Source organism: Gorilla gorilla, chromosome 3, assembly GCF_029281585.2.
Source record: "Gorilla gorilla gorilla isolate KB3781 chromosome 3, NHGRI_mGorGor1-v2.1_pri, whole genome shotgun sequence".
Taxonomy (NCBI): Eukaryota; Metazoa; Chordata; class Mammalia; order Primates; family Hominidae; genus Gorilla; species Gorilla gorilla.
Window position 1 is genome coordinate 211,549,134 of NC_073227.2, and position 20,264 is coordinate 211,569,397.

The following is a 20,264-nucleotide window of genomic DNA, read 5'->3' on the forward strand; positions in this document are numbered from 1 at the left end:
GCGTGGTGGTGGTGGTGGTGGTGGTGGTGGTGGTGGGGGTGGGGCCGGAGAGACGAAGAGGAAGGGGGAGAGGGGGAAGGGGTGAGGGGGGCGCGTTTCGCGGGCTGGCTCTCCGGACCTCTCCAGGGATCCCGCGGGAACGGGAAGCCGCTCTCTGGGCTCCCACGCGTCTGCAGCAGGGAGAAACCAGCCTGGGAGGGTGGAGGGGAGTGTGGAACTGAACCTCCGTGGGAGTCTTGAGTGTTCCAGGCCCTCTCTCCGTGAAGGAGGCAATGCCTGTGGGTGTCGCCGTTGCCGGGACAGTCTCACACACGCAGGCGTGTGGCTCTCGTTCATTTCCACGTAGAAGACCAGAGCGAGACCCCAGAGAGGAGATGCCTCCCCGGCGTGATGGCCTGACGATGGATTCCCGTGTGCGGCAACATGGGGAGTCTGCAGTGTGGTCGGTTTGGAAGCTGGCAAGGAGAGCGAAGGCACCATGCCGGGCTTCCACCCTTCCCTGCATGTTTCCGGGTGCCCGCAGAGCTCCGGGAGCAAACAGTCAGCATGGCCAGCCTTTCGGGGGCCGGAGAGACGTGGGCAACAGGCCGCCTTGCAGAGGGCAAAGCCACGCGGAAACCAAAATCACGCCTCCGTCGTCCTGCGTGTGGCTCCTCCGTGGTCGGGGCTGTCGGCCTCGCGCTGCGTTGCAGGGCTCAGCCTGGGGATGTGCGGTCTGTGAACCGCGCGGGTGAAAACCCGACGGCAACCCGAGTCCCGGTCTTTTGTCCCTGAGGAAACCGCCCACTCCCTGGGCCACGGAACCGGGGCGAATGAGTGCCGCGCCGGACGCTGACCGTTTTCCCGGAGGGCGGGGGTCCCGCTACTCCCGGAGGCCGAAGACCGCTTTTCCTCCCTGCCTTCCTCCCTCTGTCCCCGGCTCCCTCCCGCCCGCCCCCAGTCCCTGCGTCGCTCTGTCTTTCCCTCCGTTCCTCCCTGCCTCCCTGCCTCCCTGCCTCCCTCCCTCCCTCCCTCCCTCCTAACGTCCCTCCGCCCATCCTTCCGCCCCTCTAGGTCTCCCGTTCCTCTCTCCATCTCTGCCCGCCTTCCCTCCCGCCTGGAACGCTCAGCGTCCCCGGTGTGCGCCGGGCCTGGGGTCTGCGTTCCGCCGCCAGGCGCTCCGTGCTGGCAGCTGGGAGGCTGCAGGGGCCCGGGCGGGCGGGCGACGGTGGCGCGGAGGCGCAGAGGAGGCGAGCCGCCGGAGCGGTGTCAGGCCTGGACGCTGCGCGGGCCCGGTGTTTCGCGGGACGGGGGTCTCCACCCAGCCCAGGGGACGACGCATTTTCCGGGGGTGGGGGGTGGGGGTGGGGAGGGGGCGGTCAGGCGGCGGGGTGGGGTGGTGGAAAGGCATGAGAGCTCTGCCCGGGCTGCCCGCTCCCACAGCCCAGGCGGCTGCCCGCAAACCCGCGCGTGCGCAGTAGGCGGCCCACCTGCTGGTACCTGGGCCGGCTCTGGGATCCCCGGGATGCCCAGGAAAGAATGGCAGTTCTCCGCTGTGTGGAGTCTCTCACCGGGCCTAGACCTAGAAGGCAGGAATCCCAGGCCGGTCAGCCCGGTGGAGGCGGCGGGGCGAAGACACGCCCCTCCGTAGCCAGCCAGGTGTTCCCCGCGAAAGAGAGAGAGGCCACCGCCCTCGCCCCGAACCACCCGACCCCGTCCCAACCCCGCGTCCTAAAGCTCCTCCAGCAGAAGCCGGTATTCTTCCTCGCTGAGGGGTGCTTCCAGCGAGGCGGCCTCTTCCGAGGCCTCCAGCTCCCCCGGGGCCTCCGTTTCTAGGAAAGGTTGCGCCTGCTGCAGAAACTCCGGGCTCGCCAGGAGCTCATCCAGCAGCAGGCCGCAGGGGAGTGCAGACGAGCGCCCCGGCTCCTGGAGCGCCTGGGAGGGCGCCGGGATGCCTTGCATCTGCCCCTGCCGCGCGGAGGCCTCCGGGGGCGCGGGCTGGGGAGGTGGAGCTGCCCCGGCTTGGGGTTCCCACGCCGCCCCGGCGACCTGGGGACCCCGGCCCCAGCCCCACCACGGGCTCCCCTGGGACGTGGGTGGCGCAAGCACACCTTGGCCCTGCGGCCCCGCTTGAGCGGGCCCAGGCTGTCCCACCGCGCAAGGGCCCGGCAGGCCGTCGCGCTGCGGGTCCCGGTCCTCCCGGCTTTTGCCCGGGTGCGGAGGCCACCGAGGAGCCTGAGGGTGGGAGAGCGCCCCTTCCGGAGGAGCCGGGGCGGCGTAGGCAAAATCCCCGCGCGCCGGGGCAGGTTGGGAGATCCCCTCCGCCGGCGCGGCCCGGCTGGGCTGCAGCACGGGGGCGGCCCTCGCCGCCTGGCTCACGAAAGCCCCCTGTGGGAGAGCCCCAGGCGCGCAGGGCACGTGGGGTGCGGGAAGCCCCGTTCCCCACGCGCCGGTGTGGGCGAAGGCGACCCACGAGGGAGCAGGGTGACACCCGCCGGGGGCCGCGTTGCACAGGCCGCCTGCCTGCGCGGGCGCCCTGCCACCCTGTCCCGGGTGCCTGGCCCTTCGATTCTGAAACCAGATCTGAATCCTGGACTCCGGGAGGCCCGTCTCTCTGGCCAGCTCTTCCCGGGCGGCGATGCCTGGAAAGCGATCCTTCTCAAAGGCTCGGAGGAGCAGGGCGGTCTGGGATCCGGTGACGGCGGTCCGCTTTCGCCGGCCTTCTGGCGGGCCGCGTCTCCCGGGCCAGGGCCGAGATTCCCGCCGGTGCTGCCTCAGCTGGCGCGACCTCTCATTCTGAAACCAAATCTGGACCCTGGGCTCCGGAATGCCGATGGCCTGGGCCAGCCGTTCTCTGGTGGCGATGCCCGGGTACGGGTTCCGCTCAAAGCAGGCTCGCAGGGCCTCGCTTTGGCTCGGGGTCCAAACGAGTCTCCGTCGCCGTCCTCGTCCCCGGGCTTCCGCGGGGAGGGTGCTGTCCGAAGGTGTCGGGAGGGCCATCGCGGTGAGCCCCGGCCGGAATGTCACGGACGGACGCGGGCAGAGAGAGGCCGGCGGGCTCCCGTGCACCTCAGCCGGCCTGTGCACTGCGGCAGGTGCAGCCAGGAGGCCTGCCCGGACAGCCAGCCAGCCAGCCAGCCAGCCGGCCGGCCAGCGGCCCTTATAAAGGCCCACAGGCAGGCAGGCTCCACCCCTTCATGAATGGCGGTGAGCACCCCTGGGACAGCCCGCCCCACCCCGGAAGGGACCCAGGGCAAGTCGAGGCCTGCGGCCGGCGGGGTGGTGGTGGGGGGGGGGGGTTGGGGGGTGGGGCAGGGCGTGGTGGTGGTGGTGGTGGTGGTGGTGGTGGTGGGGGTGGGGCCGGAGAGACGAAGAGGAAGGGGGAGAGGGGGAAGGGGTGAGGGGGGCGCGTTTCGCGGGCTGGCTCTCCGGACCTCTCCAGGGATCCCGCGGGAACGGGAAGCCGCTCTCTGGGCTCCCACGCGTCTGCAGCAGGGAGAAACCAGCCTGGGAGGGTGGAGGGGAGTGTGGAACTGAACCTCCGTGGGAGTCTTGAGTGTTCCAGGCCCTCTCTCCGTGAAGGAGGCAATGCCTGTGGGTGTCGCCGTTGCCGGGACAGTCTCACACACGCAGGCGTGTGGCTCTCGTTCATTTCCACGTAGAAGACCAGAGCGAGACCCCAGAGAGGAGATGCCTCCCCGGCGTGATGGCCTGACGATGGATTCCCGTGTGCGGCAACATGGGGAGTCTGCAGTGTGGTCGGTTTGGAAGCTGGCAAGGAGAGCGAAGGCACCATGCCGGGCTTCCACCCTTCCCTGCATGTTTCCGGGTGCCCGCAGAGCTCCGGGAGCAAACAGTCAGCATGGCCAGCCTTTCGGGGGCCGGAGAGACGTGGGCAACAGGCCGCCTTGCAGAGGGCAAAGCCACGCGGAAACCAAAATCACGCCTCCGTCGTCCTGCGTGTGGCTCCTCCGTGGTCGGGGCTGTCGGCCTCGCGCTGCGTTGCAGGGCTCAGCCTGGGGATGTGCGGTCTGTGAACCGCGCGGGTGAAAACCCGACGGCAACCCGAGTCCCGGTCTTTTGTCCCTGAGGAAACCGCCCACTCCCTGGGCCACGGAACCGGGGCGAATGAGTGCCGCGCCGGACGCTGACCGTTTTCCCGGAGGGCGGGGGTCCCGCTACTCCCGGAGGCCGAAGACCGCTTTTCCTCCCTGCCTTCCTCCCTCTGTCCCCGGCTCCCTCCCGCCCGCCCCCAGTCCCTGCGTCGCTCTGTCTTTCCCTCCGTTCCTCCCTGCCTCCCTGCCTCCCTGCCTCCCTCCCTCCCTCCCTCCCTCCTAACGTCCCTCCGCCCATCCTTCCGCCCCTCTAGGTCTCCCGTTCCTCTCTCCATCTCTGCCCGCCTTCCCTCCCGCCTGGAACGCTCAGCGTCCCCGGTGTGCGCCGGGCCTGGGGTCTGCGTTCCGCCGCCAGGCGCTCCGTGCTGGCAGCTGGGAGGCTGCAGGGGCCCGGGCGGGCGGGCGACGGTGGCGCGGAGGCGCAGAGGAGGCGAGCCGCCGGAGCGGTGTCAGGCCTGGACGCTGCGCGGGCCCGGTGTTTCGCGGGACGGGGGTCTCCACCCAGCCCAGGGGACGACGCATTTTCCGGGGGTGGGGGGTGGGGGTGGGGAGGGGGCGGTCAGGCGGCGGGGTGGGGTGGTGGAAAGGCATGAGAGCTCTGCCCGGGCTGCCCGCTCCCACAGCCCAGGCGGCTGCCCGCAAACCCGCGCGTGCGCAGTAGGCGGCCCACCTGCTGGTACCTGGGCCGGCTCTGGGATCCCCGGGATGCCCAGGAAAGAATGGCAGTTCTCCGCTGTGTGGAGTCTCTCACCGGGCCTAGACCTAGAAGGCAGGAATCCCAGGCCGGTCAGCCCGGTGGAGGCGGCGGGGCGAAGACACGCCCCTCCGTAGCCAGCCAGGTGTTCCCCGCGAAAGAGAGAGAGGCCACCGCCCTCGCCCCGAACCACCCGACCCCGTCCCAACCCCGCGTCCTAAAGCTCCTCCAGCAGAAGCCGGTATTCTTCCTCGCTGAGGGGTGCTTCCAGCGAGGCGGCCTCTTCCGAGGCCTCCAGCTCCCCCGGGGCCTCCGTTTCTAGGAAAGGTTGCGCCTGCTGCAGAAACTCCGGGCTCGCCAGGAGCTCATCCAGCAGCAGGCCGCAGGGGAGTGCAGACGAGCGCCCCGGCTCCTGGAGCGCCTGGGAGGGCGCCGGGATGCCTTGCATCTGCCCCTGCCGCGCGGAGGCCTCCGGGGGCGCGGGCTGGGGAGGTGGAGCTGCCCCGGCTTGGGGTTCCCACGCCGCCCCGGCGACCTGGGGACCCCGGCCCCAGCCCCACCACGGGCTCCCCTGGGACGTGGGTGGCGCAAGCACACCTTGGCCCTGCGGCCCCGCTTGAGCGGGCCCAGGCTGTCCCACCGCGCAAGGGCCCGGCAGGCCGTCGCGCTGCGGGTCCCGGTCCTCCCGGCTTTTGCCCGGGTGCGGAGGCCACCGAGGAGCCTGAGGGTGGGAGAGCGCCCCTTCCGGAGGAGCCGGGGCGGCGTAGGCAAAATCCCCGCGCGCCGGGGCAGGTTGGGAGATCCCCTCCGCCGGCGCGGCCCGGCTGGGCTGCAGCACGGGGGCGGCCCTCGCCGCCTGGCTCACGAAAGCCCCCTGTGGGAGAGCCCCAGGCGCGCAGGGCACGTGGGGTGCGGGAAGCCCCGTTCCCCACGCGCCGGTGTGGGCGAAGGCGACCCACGAGGGAGCAGGGTGACACCCGCCGGGGGCCGCGTTGCACAGGCCGCCTGCCTGCGCGGGCGCCCTGCCACCCTGTCCCGGGTGCCTGGCCCTTCGATTCTGAAACCAGATCTGAATCCTGGACTCCGGGAGGCCCGTCTCTCTGGCCAGCTCTTCCCGGGCGGCGATGCCTGGAAAGCGATCCTTCTCAAAGGCTCGGAGGAGCAGGGCGGTCTGGGATCCGGTGACGGCGGTCCGCTTTCGCCGGCCTTCTGGCGGGCCGCGTCTCCCGGGCCAGGGCCGAGATTCCCGCCGGTGCTGCCTCAGCTGGCGCGACCTCTCATTCTGAAACCAAATCTGGACCCTGGGCTCCGGAATGCCGATGGCCTGGGCCAGCCGTTCTCTGGTGGCGATGCCCGGGTACGGGTTCCGCTCAAAGCAGGCTCGCAGGGCCTCGCTTTGGCTCGGGGTCCAAACGAGTCTCCGTCGCCGTCCTCGTCCCCGGGCTTCCGCGGGGAGGGTGCTGTCCGAAGGTGTCGGGAGGGCCATCGCGGTGAGCCCCGGCCGGAATGTCACGGACGGACGCGGGCAGAGAGAGGCCGGCGGGCTCCCGTGCACCTCAGCCGGCCTGTGCACTGCGGCAGGTGCAGCCAGGAGGCCTGCCCGGACAGCCAGCCAGCCAGCCAGCCAGCCGGCCGGCCAGCGGCCCTTATAAAGGCCCACAGGCAGGCAGGCTCCACCCCTTCATGAATGGCGGTGAGCACCCCTGGGACAGCCCGCCCCACCCCGGAAGGGACCCAGGGCAAGTCGAGGCCTGCGGCCGGCGGGGTGGTGGTGGGGGGGGGGGGTTGGGGGGTGGGGCAGGGCGTGGTGGTGGTGGTGGTGGTGGTGGTGGTGGTGGGGGTGGGGCCGGAGAGACGAAGAGGAAGGGGGAGAGGGGGAAGGGGTGAGGGGGGCGCGTTTCGCGGGCTGGCTCTCCGGACCTCTCCAGGGATCCCGCGGGAACGGGAAGCCGCTCTCTGGGCTCCCACGCGTCTGCAGCAGGGAGAAACCAGCCTGGGAGGGTGGAGGGGAGTGTGGAACTGAACCTCCGTGGGAGTCTTGAGTGTTCCAGGCCCTCTCTCCGTGAAGGAGGCAATGCCTGTGGGTGTCGCCGTTGCCGGGACAGTCTCACACACGCAGGCGTGTGGCTCTCGTTCATTTCCACGTAGAAGACCAGAGCGAGACCCCAGAGAGGAGATGCCTCCCCGGCGTGATGGCCTGACGATGGATTCCCGTGTGCGGCAACATGGGGAGTCTGCAGTGTGGTCGGTTTGGAAGCTGGCAAGGAGAGCGAAGGCACCATGCCGGGCTTCCACCCTTCCCTGCATGTTTCCGGGTGCCCGCAGAGCTCCGGGAGCAAACAGTCAGCATGGCCAGCCTTTCGGGGGCCGGAGAGACGTGGGCAACAGGCCGCCTTGCAGAGGGCAAAGCCACGCGGAAACCAAAATCACGCCTCCGTCGTCCTGCGTGTGGCTCCTCCGTGGTCGGGGCTGTCGGCCTCGCGCTGCGTTGCAGGGCTCAGCCTGGGGATGTGCGGTCTGTGAACCGCGCGGGTGAAAACCCGACGGCAACCCGAGTCCCGGTCTTTTGTCCCTGAGGAAACCGCCCACTCCCTGGGCCACGGAACCGGGGCGAATGAGTGCCGCGCCGGACGCTGACCGTTTTCCCGGAGGGCGGGGGTCCCGCTACTCCCGGAGGCCGAAGACCGCTTTTCCTCCCTGCCTTCCTCCCTCTGTCCCCGGCTCCCTCCCGCCCGCCCCCAGTCCCTGCGTCGCTCTGTCTTTCCCTCCGTTCCTCCCTGCCTCCCTGCCTCCCTGCCTCCCTCCCTCCCTCCCTCCCTCCTAACGTCCCTCCGCCCATCCTTCCGCCCCTCTAGGTCTCCCGTTCCTCTCTCCATCTCTGCCCGCCTTCCCTCCCGCCTGGAACGCTCAGCGTCCCCGGTGTGCGCCGGGCCTGGGGTCTGCGTTCCGCCGCCAGGCGCTCCGTGCTGGCAGCTGGGAGGCTGCAGGGGCCCGGGCGGGCGGGCGACGGTGGCGCGGAGGCGCAGAGGAGGCGAGCCGCCGGAGCGGTGTCAGGCCTGGACGCTGCGCGGGCCCGGTGTTTCGCGGGACGGGGGTCTCCACCCAGCCCAGGGGACGACGCATTTTCCGGGGGTGGGGGGTGGGGGTGGGGAGGGGGCGGTCAGGCGGCGGGGTGGGGTGGTGGAAAGGCATGAGAGCTCTGCCCGGGCTGCCCGCTCCCACAGCCCAGGCGGCTGCCCGCAAACCCGCGCGTGCGCAGTAGGCGGCCCACCTGCTGGTACCTGGGCCGGCTCTGGGATCCCCGGGATGCCCAGGAAAGAATGGCAGTTCTCCGCTGTGTGGAGTCTCTCACCGGGCCTAGACCTAGAAGGCAGGAATCCCAGGCCGGTCAGCCCGGTGGAGGCGGCGGGGCGAAGACACGCCCCTCCGTAGCCAGCCAGGTGTTCCCCGCGAAAGAGAGAGAGGCCACCGCCCTCGCCCCGAACCACCCGACCCCGTCCCAACCCCGCGTCCTAAAGCTCCTCCAGCAGAAGCCGGTATTCTTCCTCGCTGAGGGGTGCTTCCAGCGAGGCGGCCTCTTCCGAGGCCTCCAGCTCCCCCGGGGCCTCCGTTTCTAGGAAAGGTTGCGCCTGCTGCAGAAACTCCGGGCTCGCCAGGAGCTCATCCAGCAGCAGGCCGCAGGGGAGTGCAGACGAGCGCCCCGGCTCCTGGAGCGCCTGGGAGGGCGCCGGGATGCCTTGCATCTGCCCCTGCCGCGCGGAGGCCTCCGGGGGCGCGGGCTGGGGAGGTGGAGCTGCCCCGGCTTGGGGTTCCCACGCCGCCCCGGCGACCTGGGGACCCCGGCCCCAGCCCCACCACGGGCTCCCCTGGGACGTGGGTGGCGCAAGCACACCTTGGCCCTGCGGCCCCGCTTGAGCGGGCCCAGGCTGTCCCACCGCGCAAGGGCCCGGCAGGCCGTCGCGCTGCGGGTCCCGGTCCTCCCGGCTTTTGCCCGGGTGCGGAGGCCACCGAGGAGCCTGAGGGTGGGAGAGCGCCCCTTCCGGAGGAGCCGGGGCGGCGTAGGCAAAATCCCCGCGCGCCGGGGCAGGTTGGGAGATCCCCTCCGCCGGCGCGGCCCGGCTGGGCTGCAGCACGGGGGCGGCCCTCGCCGCCTGGCTCACGAAAGCCCCCTGTGGGAGAGCCCCAGGCGCGCAGGGCACGTGGGGTGCGGGAAGCCCCGTTCCCCACGCGCCGGTGTGGGCGAAGGCGACCCACGAGGGAGCAGGGTGACACCCGCCGGGGGCCGCGTTGCACAGGCCGCCTGCCTGCGCGGGCGCCCTGCCACCCTGTCCCGGGTGCCTGGCCCTTCGATTCTGAAACCAGATCTGAATCCTGGACTCCGGGAGGCCCGTCTCTCTGGCCAGCTCTTCCCGGGCGGCGATGCCTGGAAAGCGATCCTTCTCAAAGGCTCGGAGGAGCAGGGCGGTCTGGGATCCGGTGACGGCGGTCCGCTTTCGCCGGCCTTCTGGCGGGCCGCGTCTCCCGGGCCAGGGCCGAGATTCCCGCCGGTGCTGCCTCAGCTGGCGCGACCTCTCATTCTGAAACCAAATCTGGACCCTGGGCTCCGGAATGCCGATGGCCTGGGCCAGCCGTTCTCTGGTGGCGATGCCCGGGTACGGGTTCCGCTCAAAGCAGGCTCGCAGGGCCTCGCTTTGGCTCGGGGTCCAAACGAGTCTCCGTCGCCGTCCTCGTCCCCGGGCTTCCGCGGGGAGGGTGCTGTCCGAAGGTGTCGGGAGGGCCATCGCGGTGAGCCCCGGCCGGAATGTCACGGACGGACGCGGGCAGAGAGAGGCCGGCGGGCTCCCGTGCACCTCAGCCGGCCTGTGCACTGCGGCAGGTGCAGCCAGGAGGCCTGCCCGGACAGCCAGCCAGCCAGCCAGCCAGCCGGCCGGCCAGCGGCCCTTATAAAGGCCCACAGGCAGGCAGGCTCCACCCCTTCATGAATGGCGGTGAGCCCCCCTGGGACAGCCCGCCCCACCCCGGAAGGGACCCAGGGCAAGTCGAGGCCTGCGGCCGGCGGGGTGGTGGTGGGGGGGGGGGGGTTGGGGGGTGGGGCAGGGCGTGGTGGTGGTGGTGGTGGTGGTGGTGGTGGTGGGGGTGGGGCCGGAGAGACGAAGAGGAAGGGGGAGAGGGGGAAGGGGTGAGGGGGGCGCGTTTCGCGGGCTGGCTCTCCGGACCTCTCCAGGGATCCCGCGGGAACGGGAAGCCGCTCTCTGGGCTCCCACGCGTCTGCAGCAGGGAGAAACCAGCCTGGGAGGGTGGAGGGGAGTGTGGAACTGAACCTCCGTGGGAGTCTTGAGTGTTCCAGGCCCTCTCTCCGTGAAGGAGGCAATGCCTGTGGGTGTCGCCGTTGCCGGGACAGTCTCACACACGCAGGCGTGTGGCTCTCGTTCATTTCCACGTAGAAGACCAGAGCGAGACCCCAGAGAGGAGATGCCTCCCCGGCGTGATGGCCTGACGATGGATTCCCGTGTGCGGCAACATGGGGAGTCTGCAGTGTGGTCGGTTTGGAAGCTGGCAAGGAGAGCGAAGGCACCATGCCGGGCTTCCACCCTTCCCTGCATGTTTCCGGGTGCCCGCAGAGCTCCGGGAGCAAACAGTCAGCATGGCCAGCCTTTCGGGGGCCGGAGAGACGTGGGCAACAGGCCGCCTTGCAGAGGGCAAAGCCACGCGGAAACCAAAATCACGCCTCCGTCGTCCTGCGTGTGGCTCCTCCGTGGTCGGGGCTGTCGGCCTCGCGCTGCGTTGCAGGGCTCAGCCTGGGGATGTGCGGTCTGTGAACCGCGCGGGTGAAAACCCGACGGCAACCCGAGTCCCGGTCTTTTGTCCCTGAGGAAACCGCCCACTCCCTGGGCCACGGAACCGGGGCGAATGAGTGCCGCGCCGGACGCTGACCGTTTTCCCGGAGGGCGGGGGTCCCGCTACTCCCGGAGGCCGAAGACCGCTTTTCCTCCCTGCCTTCCTCCCTCTGTCCCCGGCTCCCTCCCGCCCGCCCCCAGTCCCTGCGTCGCTCTGTCTTTCCCTCCGTTCCTCCCTGCCTCCCTGCCTCCCTGCCTCCCTCCCTCCCTCCCTCCCTCCTAACGTCCCTCCGCCCATCCTTCCGCCCCTCTAGGTCTCCCGTTCCTCTCTCCATCTCTGCCCGCCTTCCCTCCCGCCTGGAACGCTCAGCGTCCCCGGTGTGCGCCGGGCCTGGGGTCTGCGTTCCGCCGCCAGGCGCTCCGTGCTGGCAGCTGGGAGGCTGCAGGGGCCCGGGCGGGCGGGCGACGGTGGCGCGGAGGCGCAGAGGAGGCGAGCCGCCGGAGCGGTGTCAGGCCTGGACGCTGCGCGGGCCCGGTGTTTCGCGGGACGGGGGTCTCCACCCAGCCCAGGGGACGACGCATTTTCCGGGGGTGGGGGGTGGGGGTGGGGAGGGGGCGGTCAGGCGGCGGGGTGGGGTGGTGGAAAGGCATGAGAGCTCTGCCCGGGCTGCCCGCTCCCACAGCCCAGGCGGCTGCCCGCAAACCCGCGCGTGCGCAGTAGGCGGCCCACCTGCTGGTACCTGGGCCGGCTCTGGGATCCCCGGGATGCCCAGGAAAGAATGGCAGTTCTCCGCTGTGTGGAGTCTCTCACCGGGCCTAGACCTAGAAGGCAGGAATCCCAGGCCGGTCAGCCCGGTGGAGGCGGCGGGGCGAAGACACGCCCCTCCGTAGCCAGCCAGGTGTTCCCCGCGAAAGAGAGAGAGGCCACCGCCCTCGCCCCGAACCACCCGACCCCGTCCCAACCCCGCGTCCTAAAGCTCCTCCAGCAGAAGCCGGTATTCTTCCTCGCTGAGGGGTGCTTCCAGCGAGGCGGCCTCTTCCGAGGCCTCCAGCTCCCCCGGGGCCTCCGTTTCTAGGAAAGGTTGCGCCTGCTGCAGAAACTCCGGGCTCGCCAGGAGCTCATCCAGCAGCAGGCCGCAGGGGAGTGCAGACGAGCGCCCCGGCTCCTGGAGCGCCTGGGAGGGCGCCGGGATGCCTTGCATCTGCCCCTGCCGCGCGGAGGCCTCCGGGGGCGCGGGCTGGGGAGGTGGAGCTGCCCCGGCTTGGGGTTCCCACGCCGCCCCGGCGACCTGGGGACCCCGGCCCCAGCCCCACCACGGGCTCCCCTGGGACGTGGGTGGCGCAAGCACACCTTGGCCCTGCGGCCCCGCTTGAGCGGGCCCAGGCTGTCCCACCGCGCAAGGGCCCGGCAGGCCGTCGCGCTGCGGGTCCCGGTCCTCCCGGCTTTTGCCCGGGTGCGGAGGCCACCGAGGAGCCTGAGGGTGGGAGAGCGCCCCTTCCGGAGGAGCCGGGGCGGCGTAGGCAAAATCCCCGCGCGCCGGGGCAGGTTGGGAGATCCCCTCCGCCGGCGCGGCCCGGCTGGGCTGCAGCACGGGGGCGGCCCTCGCCGCCTGGCTCACGAAAGCCCCCTGTGGGAGAGCCCCAGGCGCGCAGGGCACGTGGGGTGCGGGAAGCCCCGTTCCCCACGCGCCGGTGTGGGCGAAGGCGACCCACGAGGGAGCAGGGTGACACCCGCCGGGGGCCGCGTTGCACAGGCCGCCTGCCTGCGCGGGCGCCCTGCCACCCTGTCCCGGGTGCCTGGCCCTTCGATTCTGAAACCAGATCTGAATCCTGGACTCCGGGAGGCCCGTCTCTCTGGCCAGCTCTTCCCGGGCGGCGATGCCTGGAAAGCGATCCTTCTCAAAGGCTCGGAGGAGCAGGGCGGTCTGGGATCCGGTGACGGCGGTCCGCTTTCGCCGGCCTTCTGGCGGGCCGCGTCTCCCGGGCCAGGGCCGAGATTCCCGCCGGTGCTGCCTCAGCTGGCGCGACCTCTCATTCTGAAACCAAATCTGGACCCTGGGCTCCGGAATGCCGATGGCCTGGGCCAGCCGTTCTCTGGTGGCGATGCCCGGGTACGGGTTCCGCTCAAAGCAGGCTCGCAGGGCCTCGCTTTGGCTCGGGGTCCAAACGAGTCTCCGTCGCCGTCCTCGTCCCCGGGCTTCCGCGGGGAGGGTGCTGTCCGAAGGTGTCGGGAGGGCCATCGCGGTGAGCCCCGGCCGGAATGTCACGGACGGACGCGGGCAGAGAGAGGCCGGCGGGCTCCCGTGCACCTCAGCCGGCCTGTGCACTGCGGCAGGTGCAGCCAGGAGGCCTGCCCGGACAGCCAGCCAGCCAGCCAGCCAGCCGGCCGGCCAGCGGCCCTTATAAAGGCCCACAGGCAGGCAGGCTCCACCCCTTCATGAATGGCGGTGAGCCCCCCTGGGACAGCCCGCCCCACCCCGGAAGGGACCCAGGGCAAGTCGAGGCCTGCGGCCGGCGGGGTGGTGGTGGGGGGGGGGGGTTGGGGGGTGGGGCAGGGCGTGGTGGTGGTGGTGGTGGTGGTGGTGGTGGTGGGGGTGGGGCCGGAGAGACGAAGAGGAAGGGGGAGAGGGGGAAGGGGTGAGGGGGGCGCGTTTCGCGGGCTGGCTCTCCGGACCTCTCCAGGGATCCCGCGGGAACGGGAAGCCGCTCTCTGGGCTCCCACGCGTCTGCAGCAGGGAGAAACCAGCCTGGGAGGGTGGAGGGGAGTGTGGAACTGAACCTCCGTGGGAGTCTTGAGTGTTCCAGGCCCTCTCTCCGTGAAGGAGGCAATGCCTGTGGGTGTCGCCGTTGCCGGGACAGTCTCACACACGCAGGCGTGTGGCTCTCGTTCATTTCCACGTAGAAGACCAGAGCGAGACCCCAGAGAGGAGATGCCTCCCCGGCGTGATGGCCTGACGATGGATTCCCGTGTGCGGCAACATGGGGAGTCTGCAGTGTGGTCGGTTTGGAAGCTGGCAAGGAGAGCGAAGGCACCATGCCGGGCTTCCACCCTTCCCTGCATGTTTCCGGGTGCCCGCAGAGCTCCGGGAGCAAACAGTCAGCATGGCCAGCCTTTCGGGGGCCGGAGAGACGTGGGCAACAGGCCGCCTTGCAGAGGGCAAAGCCACGCGGAAACCAAAATCACGCCTCCGTCGTCCTGCGTGTGGCTCCTCCGTGGTCGGGGCTGTCGGCCTCGCGCTGCGTTGCAGGGCTCAGCCTGGGGATGTGCGGTCTGTGAACCGCGCGGGTGAAAACCCGACGGCAACCCGAGTCCCGGTCTTTTGTCCCTGAGGAAACCGCCCACTCCCTGGGCCACGGAACCGGGGCGAATGAGTGCCGCGCCGGACGCTGACCGTTTTCCCGGAGGGCGGGGGTCCCGCTACTCCCGGAGGCCGAAGACCGCTTTTCCTCCCTGCCTTCCTCCCTCTGTCCCCGGCTCCCTCCCGCCCGCCCCCAGTCCCTGCGTCGCTCTGTCTTTCCCTCCGTTCCTCCCTGCCTCCCTGCCTCCCTGCCTCCCTCCCTCCCTCCCTCCCTCCTAACGTCCCTCCGCCCATCCTTCCGCCCCTCTAGGTCTCCCGTTCCTCTCTCCATCTCTGCCCGCCTTCCCTCCCGCCTGGAACGCTCAGCGTCCCCGGTGTGCGCCGGGCCTGGGGTCTGCGTTCCGCCGCCAGGCGCTCCGTGCTGGCAGCTGGGAGGCTGCAGGGGCCCGGGCGGGCGGGCGACGGTGGCGCGGAGGCGCAGAGGAGGCGAGCCGCCGGAGCGGTGTCAGGCCTGGACGCTGCGCGGGCCCGGTGTTTCGCGGGACGGGGGTCTCCACCCAGCCCAGGGGACGACGCATTTTCCGGGGGTGGGGGGTGGGGGTGGGGAGGGGGCGGTCAGGCGGCGGGGTGGGGTGGTGGAAAGGCATGAGAGCTCTGCCCGGGCTGCCCGCTCCCACAGCCCAGGCGGCTGCCCGCAAACCCGCGCGTGCGCAGTAGGCGGCCCACCTGCTGGTACCTGGGCCGGCTCTGGGATCCCCGGGATGCCCAGGAAAGAATGGCAGTTCTCCGCTGTGTGGAGTCTCTCACCGGGCCTAGACCTAGAAGGCAGGAATCCCAGGCCGGTCAGCCCGGTGGAGGCGGCGGGGCGAAGACACGCCCCTCCGTAGCCAGCCAGGTGTTCCCCGCGAAAGAGAGAGAGGCCACCGCCCTCGCCCCGAACCACCCGACCCCGTCCCAACCCCGCGTCCTAAAGCTCCTCCAGCAGAAGCCGGTATTCTTCCTCGCTGAGGGGTGCTTCCAGCGAGGCGGCCTCTTCCGAGGCCTCCAGCTCCCCCGGGGCCTCCGTTTCTAGGAAAGGTTGCGCCTGCTGCAGAAACTCCGGGCTCGCCAGGAGCTCATCCAGCAGCAGGCCGCAGGGGAGTGCAGACGAGCGCCCCGGCTCCTGGAGCGCCTGGGAGGGCGCCGGGATGCCTTGCATCTGCCCCTGCCGCGCGGAGGCCTCCGGGGGCGCGGGCTGGGGAGGTGGAGCTGCCCCGGCTTGGGGTTCCCACGCCGCCCCGGCGACCTGGGGACCCCGGCCCCAGCCCCACCACGGGCTCCCCTGGGACGTGGGTGGCGCAAGCACACCTTGGCCCTGCGGCCCCGCTTGAGCGGGCCCAGGCTGTCCCACCGCGCAAGGGCCCGGCAGGCCGTCGCGCTGCGGGTCCCGGTCCTCCCGGCTTTTGCCCGGGTGCGGAGGCCACCGAGGAGCCTGAGGGTGGGAGAGCGCCCCTTCCGGAGGAGCCGGGGCGGCGTAGGCAAAATCCCCGCGCGCCGGGGCAGGTTGGGAGATCCCCTCCGCCGGCGCGGCCCGGCTGGGCTGCAGCACGGGGGCGGCCCTCGCCGCCTGGCTCACGAAAGCCCCCTGTGGGAGAGCCCCAGGCGCGCAGGGCACGTGGGGTGCGGGAAGCCCCGTTCCCCACGCGCCGGTGTGGGCGAAGGCGACCCACGAGGGAGCAGGGTGACACCCGCCGGGGGCCGCGTTGCACAGGCCGCCTGCCTGCGCGGGCGCCCTGCCACCCTGTCCCGGGTGCCTGGCCCTTCGATTCTGAAACCAGATCTGAATCCTGGACTCCGGGAGGCCCGTCTCTCTGGCCAGCTCTTCCCGGGCGGCGATGCCTGGAAAGCGATCCTTCTCAAAGGCTCGGAGGAGCAGGGCGGTCTGGGATCCGGTGACGGCGGTCCGCTTTCGCCGGCCTTCTGGCGGGCCGCGTCTCCCGGGCCAGGGCCGAGATTCCCGCCGGTGCTGCCTCAGCTGGCGCGACCTCTCATTCTGAAACCAAATCTGGACCCTGGGCTCCGGAATGCCGATGGCCTGGGCCAGCCGTTCTCTGGTGGCGATGCCCGGGTACGGGTTCCGCTCAAAGCAGGCTCGCAGGGCCTCGCTTTGGCTCGGGGTCCAAACGAGTCTCCGTCGCCGTCCTCGTCCCCGGGCTTCCGCGGGGAGGGTGCTGTCCGAAGGTGTCGGGAGGGCCATCGCGGTGAGCCCCGGCCGGAATGTCACGGACGGACGCGGGCAGAGAGAGGCCGGCGGGCTCCCGTGCACCTCAGCCGGCCTGTGCACTGCGGCAGGTGCAGCCAGGAGGCCTGCCCGGACAGCCAGCCAGCCAGCCAGCCAGCCGGCCGGCCAGCGGCCCTTATAAAGGCCCACAGGCAGGCAGGCTCCACCCCTTCATGAATGGCGGTGAGCCCCCCTGGGACAGCCCGCCCCACCCCGGAAGGGACCCAGGGCAAGTCGAGGCCTGCGGCCGGCGGGGTGGTGGTGGGGGGGGGGGGGTTGGGGGGTGGGGCAGGGCGTGGTGGTGGTGGTGGTGGTGGTGGTGGTGGTGGGGGTGGGGCCGGAGAGACGAAGAGGAAGGGGGAGAGGGGGAAGGGGTGAGGGGGGCGCGTTTCGCGGGCTGGCTCTCCGGACCTCTCCAGGGATCCCGCGGGAACGGGAAGCCGCTCTCTGGGCTCCCACGCGTCTGCAGCAGGGAGAAACCAGCCTGGGAGGGTGGAGGGGAGTGTGGAACTGAACCTCCGTGGGAGTCTTGAGTGTTCCAGGCCCTCTCTCCGTGAAGGAGGCAATGCCTGTGGGTGTCGCCGTTGCCGGGACAGTCTCACACACGCAGGCGTGTGGCTCTCGTTCATTTCCACGTAGAAGACCAGAGCGAGACCCCAGAGAGGAGATGCCTCCCCGGCGTGATGGCCTGACGATGGATTCCCGTGTGCGGCAACATGGGGAGTCTGCAGTGTGGTCGGTTTGGAAGCTGGCAAGGAGAGCGAAGGCACCATGCCGGGCTTCCACCCTTCCCTGCATGTTTCCGGGTGCCCGCAGAGCTCCGGGAGCAAACAGTCAGCATGGCCAGCCTTTCGGGGGCCGGAGAGACGTGGGCAACAGGCCGCCTTGCAGAGGGCAAAGCCACGCGGAAACCAAAATCACGCCTCCGTCGTCCTGCGTGTGGCTCCTCCGTGGTCGGGGCTGTCGGCCTCGCGCTGCGTTGCAGGGCTCAGCCTGGGGATGTGCGGTCTGTGAACCGCGCGGGTGAAAACCCGACGGCAACCCGAGTCCCGGTCTTTTGTCCCTGAGGAAACCGCCCACTCCCTGGGCCACGGAACCGGGGCGAATGAGTGCCGCGCCGGACGCTGACCGTTTTCCCGGAGGGCGGGGGTCCCGCTACTCCCGGAGGCCGAAGACCGCTTTTCCTCCCTGCCTTCCTCCCTCTGTCCCCGGCTCCCTCCCGCCCGCCCCCAGTCCCTGCGTCGCTCTGTCTTTCCCTCCGTTCCTCCCTGCCTCCCTGCCTCCCTGCCTCCCTCCCTCCCTCCCTCCCTCCTAACGTCCCTCCGCCCATCCTTCCGCCCCTCTAGGTCTCCCGTTCCTCTCTCCATCTCTGCCCGCCTTCCCTCCCGCCTGGAACGCTCAGCGTCCCCGGTGTGCGCCGGGCCTGGGGTCTGCGTTCCGCCGCCAGGCGCTCCGTGCTGGCAGCTGGGAGGCTGCAGGGGCCCGGGCGGGCGGGCGACGGTGGCGCGGAGGCGCAGAGGAGGCGAGCCGCCGGAGCGGTGTCAGGCCTGGACGCTGCGCGGGCCCGGTGTTTCGCGGGACGGGGGTCTCCACCCAGCCCAGGGGACGACGCATTTTCCGGGGGTGGGGGGTGGGGGTGGGGAGGGGGCGGTCAGGCGGCGGGGTGGGGTGGTGGAAAGGCATGAGAGCTCTGCCCGGGCTGCCCGCTCCCACAGCCCAGGCGGCTGCCCGCAAACCCGCGCGTGCGCAGTAGGCGGCCCACCTGCTGGTACCTGGGCCGGCTCTGGGATCCCCGGGATGCCCAGGAAAGAATGGCAGTTCTCCGCTGTGTGGAGTCTCTCACCGGGCCTAGACCTAGAAGGCAGGAATCCCAGGCCGGTCAGCCCGGTGGAGGCGGCGGGGCGAAGACACGCCCCTCCGTAGCCAGCCAGGTGTTCCCCGCGAAAGAGAGAGAGGCCACCGCCCTCGCCCCGAACCACCCGACCCCGTCCCAACCCCGCGTCCTAAAGCTCCTCCAGCAGAAGCCGGTATTCTTCCTCGCTGAGGGGTGCTTCCAGCGAGGCGGCCTCTTCCGAGGCCTCCAGCTCCCCCGGGGCCTCCGTTTCTAGGAAAGGTTGCGCCTGCTGCAGAAACTCCGGGCTCGCCAGGAGCTCATCCAGCAGCAGGCCGCAGGGGAGTGCAGACGAGCGCCCCGGCTCCTGGAGCGCCTGGGAGGGCGCCGGGATGCCTTGCATCTGCCCCTGCCGCGCGGAGGCCTCCGGGGGCGCGGGCTGGGGAGGTGGAGCTGCCCCGGCTTGGGGTTCCCACGCCGCCCCGGCGACCTGGGGACCCCGGCCCCAGCCCCACCACGGGCTCCCCTGGGACGTGGGTGGCGCAAGCACACCTTGGCCCTGCGGCCCCGCTTGAGCGGGCCCAGGCTGTCCCACCGCGCAAGGGCCCGGCAGGCCGTCGCGCTGCGGGTCCCGGTCCTCCCGGCTTTTGCCCGGGTGCGGAGGCCACCGAGGAGCCTGAGGGTGGGAGAGCGCCCCTTCCGGAGGAGCCGGGGCGGCGTAGGCAAAATCCCCGCGCGCCGGGGCAGGTTGGGAGATCCCCTCCGCCGGCGCGGCCCGGCTGGGCTGCAGCACGGGGGCGGCCCTCGCCGCCTGGCTCACGAAAGCCCCCTGTGGGAGAGCCCCAGGCGCGCAGGGCACGTGGGGTGCGGGAAGCCCCGTTCCCCACGCGCCGGTGTGGGCGAAGGCGACCCACGAGGGAGCAGGGTGACACCCGCCGGGGGCCGCGTTGCACAGGCCGCCTGCCTGCGCGGGCGCCCTGCCACCCTGTCCCGGGTGCCTGGCCCTTCGATTCTGAAACCAGATCTGAATCCTGGACTCCGGGAGGCCCGTCTCTCTGGCCAGCTCTTCCCGGGCGGCGATGCCTGGAAAGCGATCCTTCTCAAAGGCTCGGAGGAGCAGGGCGGTCTGGGATCCGGTGACGGCGGTCCGCTTTCGCCGGCCTTCTGGCGGGCCGCGTCTCCCGGGCCAGGGCCGAGATTCCCGCCGGTGCTGCCTCAGCTGGCGCGACCTCTCATTCTGAAACCAAATCTGGACCCTGGGCTCCGGAATGCCGATGGCCTGGGCCAGCCGTTCTCTGGTGGCGATGCCCGGGTACGGGTTCCGCTCAAAGCAGGCTCGCAGGGCCTCGCTTTGGCTCGGGGTCCAAACGAGTCTCCGTCGCCGTCCTCGTCCCCGGGCTTCCGCGGGGAGGGTGCTGTCCGAAGGTGTCGGGAGGGCCATCGCGGTGAGCCCCGGCCGGAATGTCACGGACGGACGCGGGCAGAGAGAGGCCGGCGGGCTCCCGTGCACCTCAGCCGGCCTGTGCACTGCGGCAGGTGCAGCCAGGAGGCCTGCCCGGACAGCCAGCCAGCCAGCCAGCCAGCCGGCCGGCCAGCGGCCCTTATAAAGGCCCACAGGCAGGCAGGCTCCACCCCTTCATGAATGGCGGTGAGCCCCCCTGGGACAGCCCGCCCCACCCCGGAAGGGACCCAGGGCAAGTCGAGGCCTGCGGCCGGCGGGGTGGTGGTGGGGGGGGGGGGGTTGGGGGGTGGGGCAGGGCGTGGTGGTGGTGGTGGTGGTGGTGGTGGTGGTGGGGGTGGGGCCGGAGAGACGAAGAGGAAGGGGGAGAGGGGGAAGGGGTGAGGGGGGCGCGTTTCGCGGGCTGGCTCTCCGGACCTCTCCAGGGATCCCGCGGGAACGGGAAGCCGCTCTCTGGGCTCCCACGCGTCTGCAGCAGGGAGAAACCAGCCTGGGAGGGTGGAGGGGAGTGTGGAACTGAACCTCCGTGGGAGTCTTGAGTGTTCCAGGCCCTCTCTCCGTGAAGGAGGCAATGCCTGTGGGTGTCGCCGTTGCCGGGACAGTCTCACACACGCAGGCGTGTGGCTCTCGTTCATTTCCACGTAGAAGACCAGAGCGAGACCCCAGAGAGGAGATGCCTCCCCGGCGTGATGGCCTGACGATGGATTCCCGTGTGCGGCAACATGGGGAGTCTGCAGTGTGGTCGGTTTGGAAGCTGGCAAGGAGAGCGAAGGCACCATGCCGGGCTTCC

The 20,264-nt window shown here is 71.2% G+C and overlaps 6 protein-coding genes across 6 annotated transcripts; all 6 read right to left on the bottom strand.

Annotated features, from left to right (window-relative positions):
* Nucleotides 1-1,681: 1,681 nt before the first annotated feature.
* On the bottom strand, nt 1,682-3,040 carry LOC129532828 (double homeobox protein 4-like protein 4). The gene has a single exon (XM_055384058.2). It carries the CDS (start codon nt 2,977-2,979, stop codon nt 1,711-1,713), a length of 1,269 nt encoding a protein of 422 aa, XP_055240033.2. The 5' UTR covers nt 2,980-3,040; the 3' UTR covers nt 1,682-1,710.
* A 1,936-nt stretch (nt 3,041-4,976) lies between these two features.
* LOC129532810 (double homeobox protein 4-like protein 4) lies at nt 4,977-6,335 on the bottom strand. The gene has a single exon (XM_055384040.2). The coding sequence runs from the start codon at nt 6,272-6,274 to the stop codon at nt 5,006-5,008; it is 1,269 nt and encodes a 422-aa protein (XP_055240015.1). The 5' UTR covers nt 6,275-6,335; the 3' UTR covers nt 4,977-5,005.
* A 1,936-nt stretch (nt 6,336-8,271) lies between these two features.
* On the bottom strand, nt 8,272-9,630 carry LOC129532811 (double homeobox protein 4-like protein 4). The gene has a single exon (XM_063705689.1). The coding sequence runs from the start codon at nt 9,567-9,569 to the stop codon at nt 8,301-8,303; it is 1,269 nt and encodes a 422-aa protein (XP_063561759.1). The 5' UTR covers nt 9,570-9,630; the 3' UTR covers nt 8,272-8,300.
* Nucleotides 9,631-11,567: 1,937 nt separating this feature from the next.
* Nucleotides 11,568-12,926, bottom strand: LOC134758385 (double homeobox protein 4-like protein 4). The gene has a single exon (XM_063705690.1). The coding sequence runs from the start codon at nt 12,863-12,865 to the stop codon at nt 11,597-11,599; it is 1,269 nt and encodes a 422-aa protein (XP_063561760.1). The 5' UTR covers nt 12,866-12,926; the 3' UTR covers nt 11,568-11,596.
* Nucleotides 12,927-14,862: 1,936 nt separating this feature from the next.
* On the bottom strand, nt 14,863-16,221 carry LOC129532817 (double homeobox protein 4-like protein 4). Its single transcript, XM_055384048.2, has one exon. The coding sequence runs from the start codon at nt 16,158-16,160 to the stop codon at nt 14,892-14,894; it is 1,269 nt and encodes a 422-aa protein (XP_055240023.2). The 5' UTR covers nt 16,161-16,221; the 3' UTR covers nt 14,863-14,891.
* A 1,937-nt stretch (nt 16,222-18,158) lies between these two features.
* LOC129532813 (double homeobox protein 4-like protein 4) lies at nt 18,159-19,517 on the bottom strand. Its single transcript, XM_055384043.2, has one exon. It carries the CDS (start codon nt 19,454-19,456, stop codon nt 18,188-18,190), a length of 1,269 nt encoding a protein of 422 aa, XP_055240018.1. The 5' UTR covers nt 19,457-19,517; the 3' UTR covers nt 18,159-18,187.
* Between the last annotated feature and the right edge of the window lie 747 nt (nt 19,518-20,264).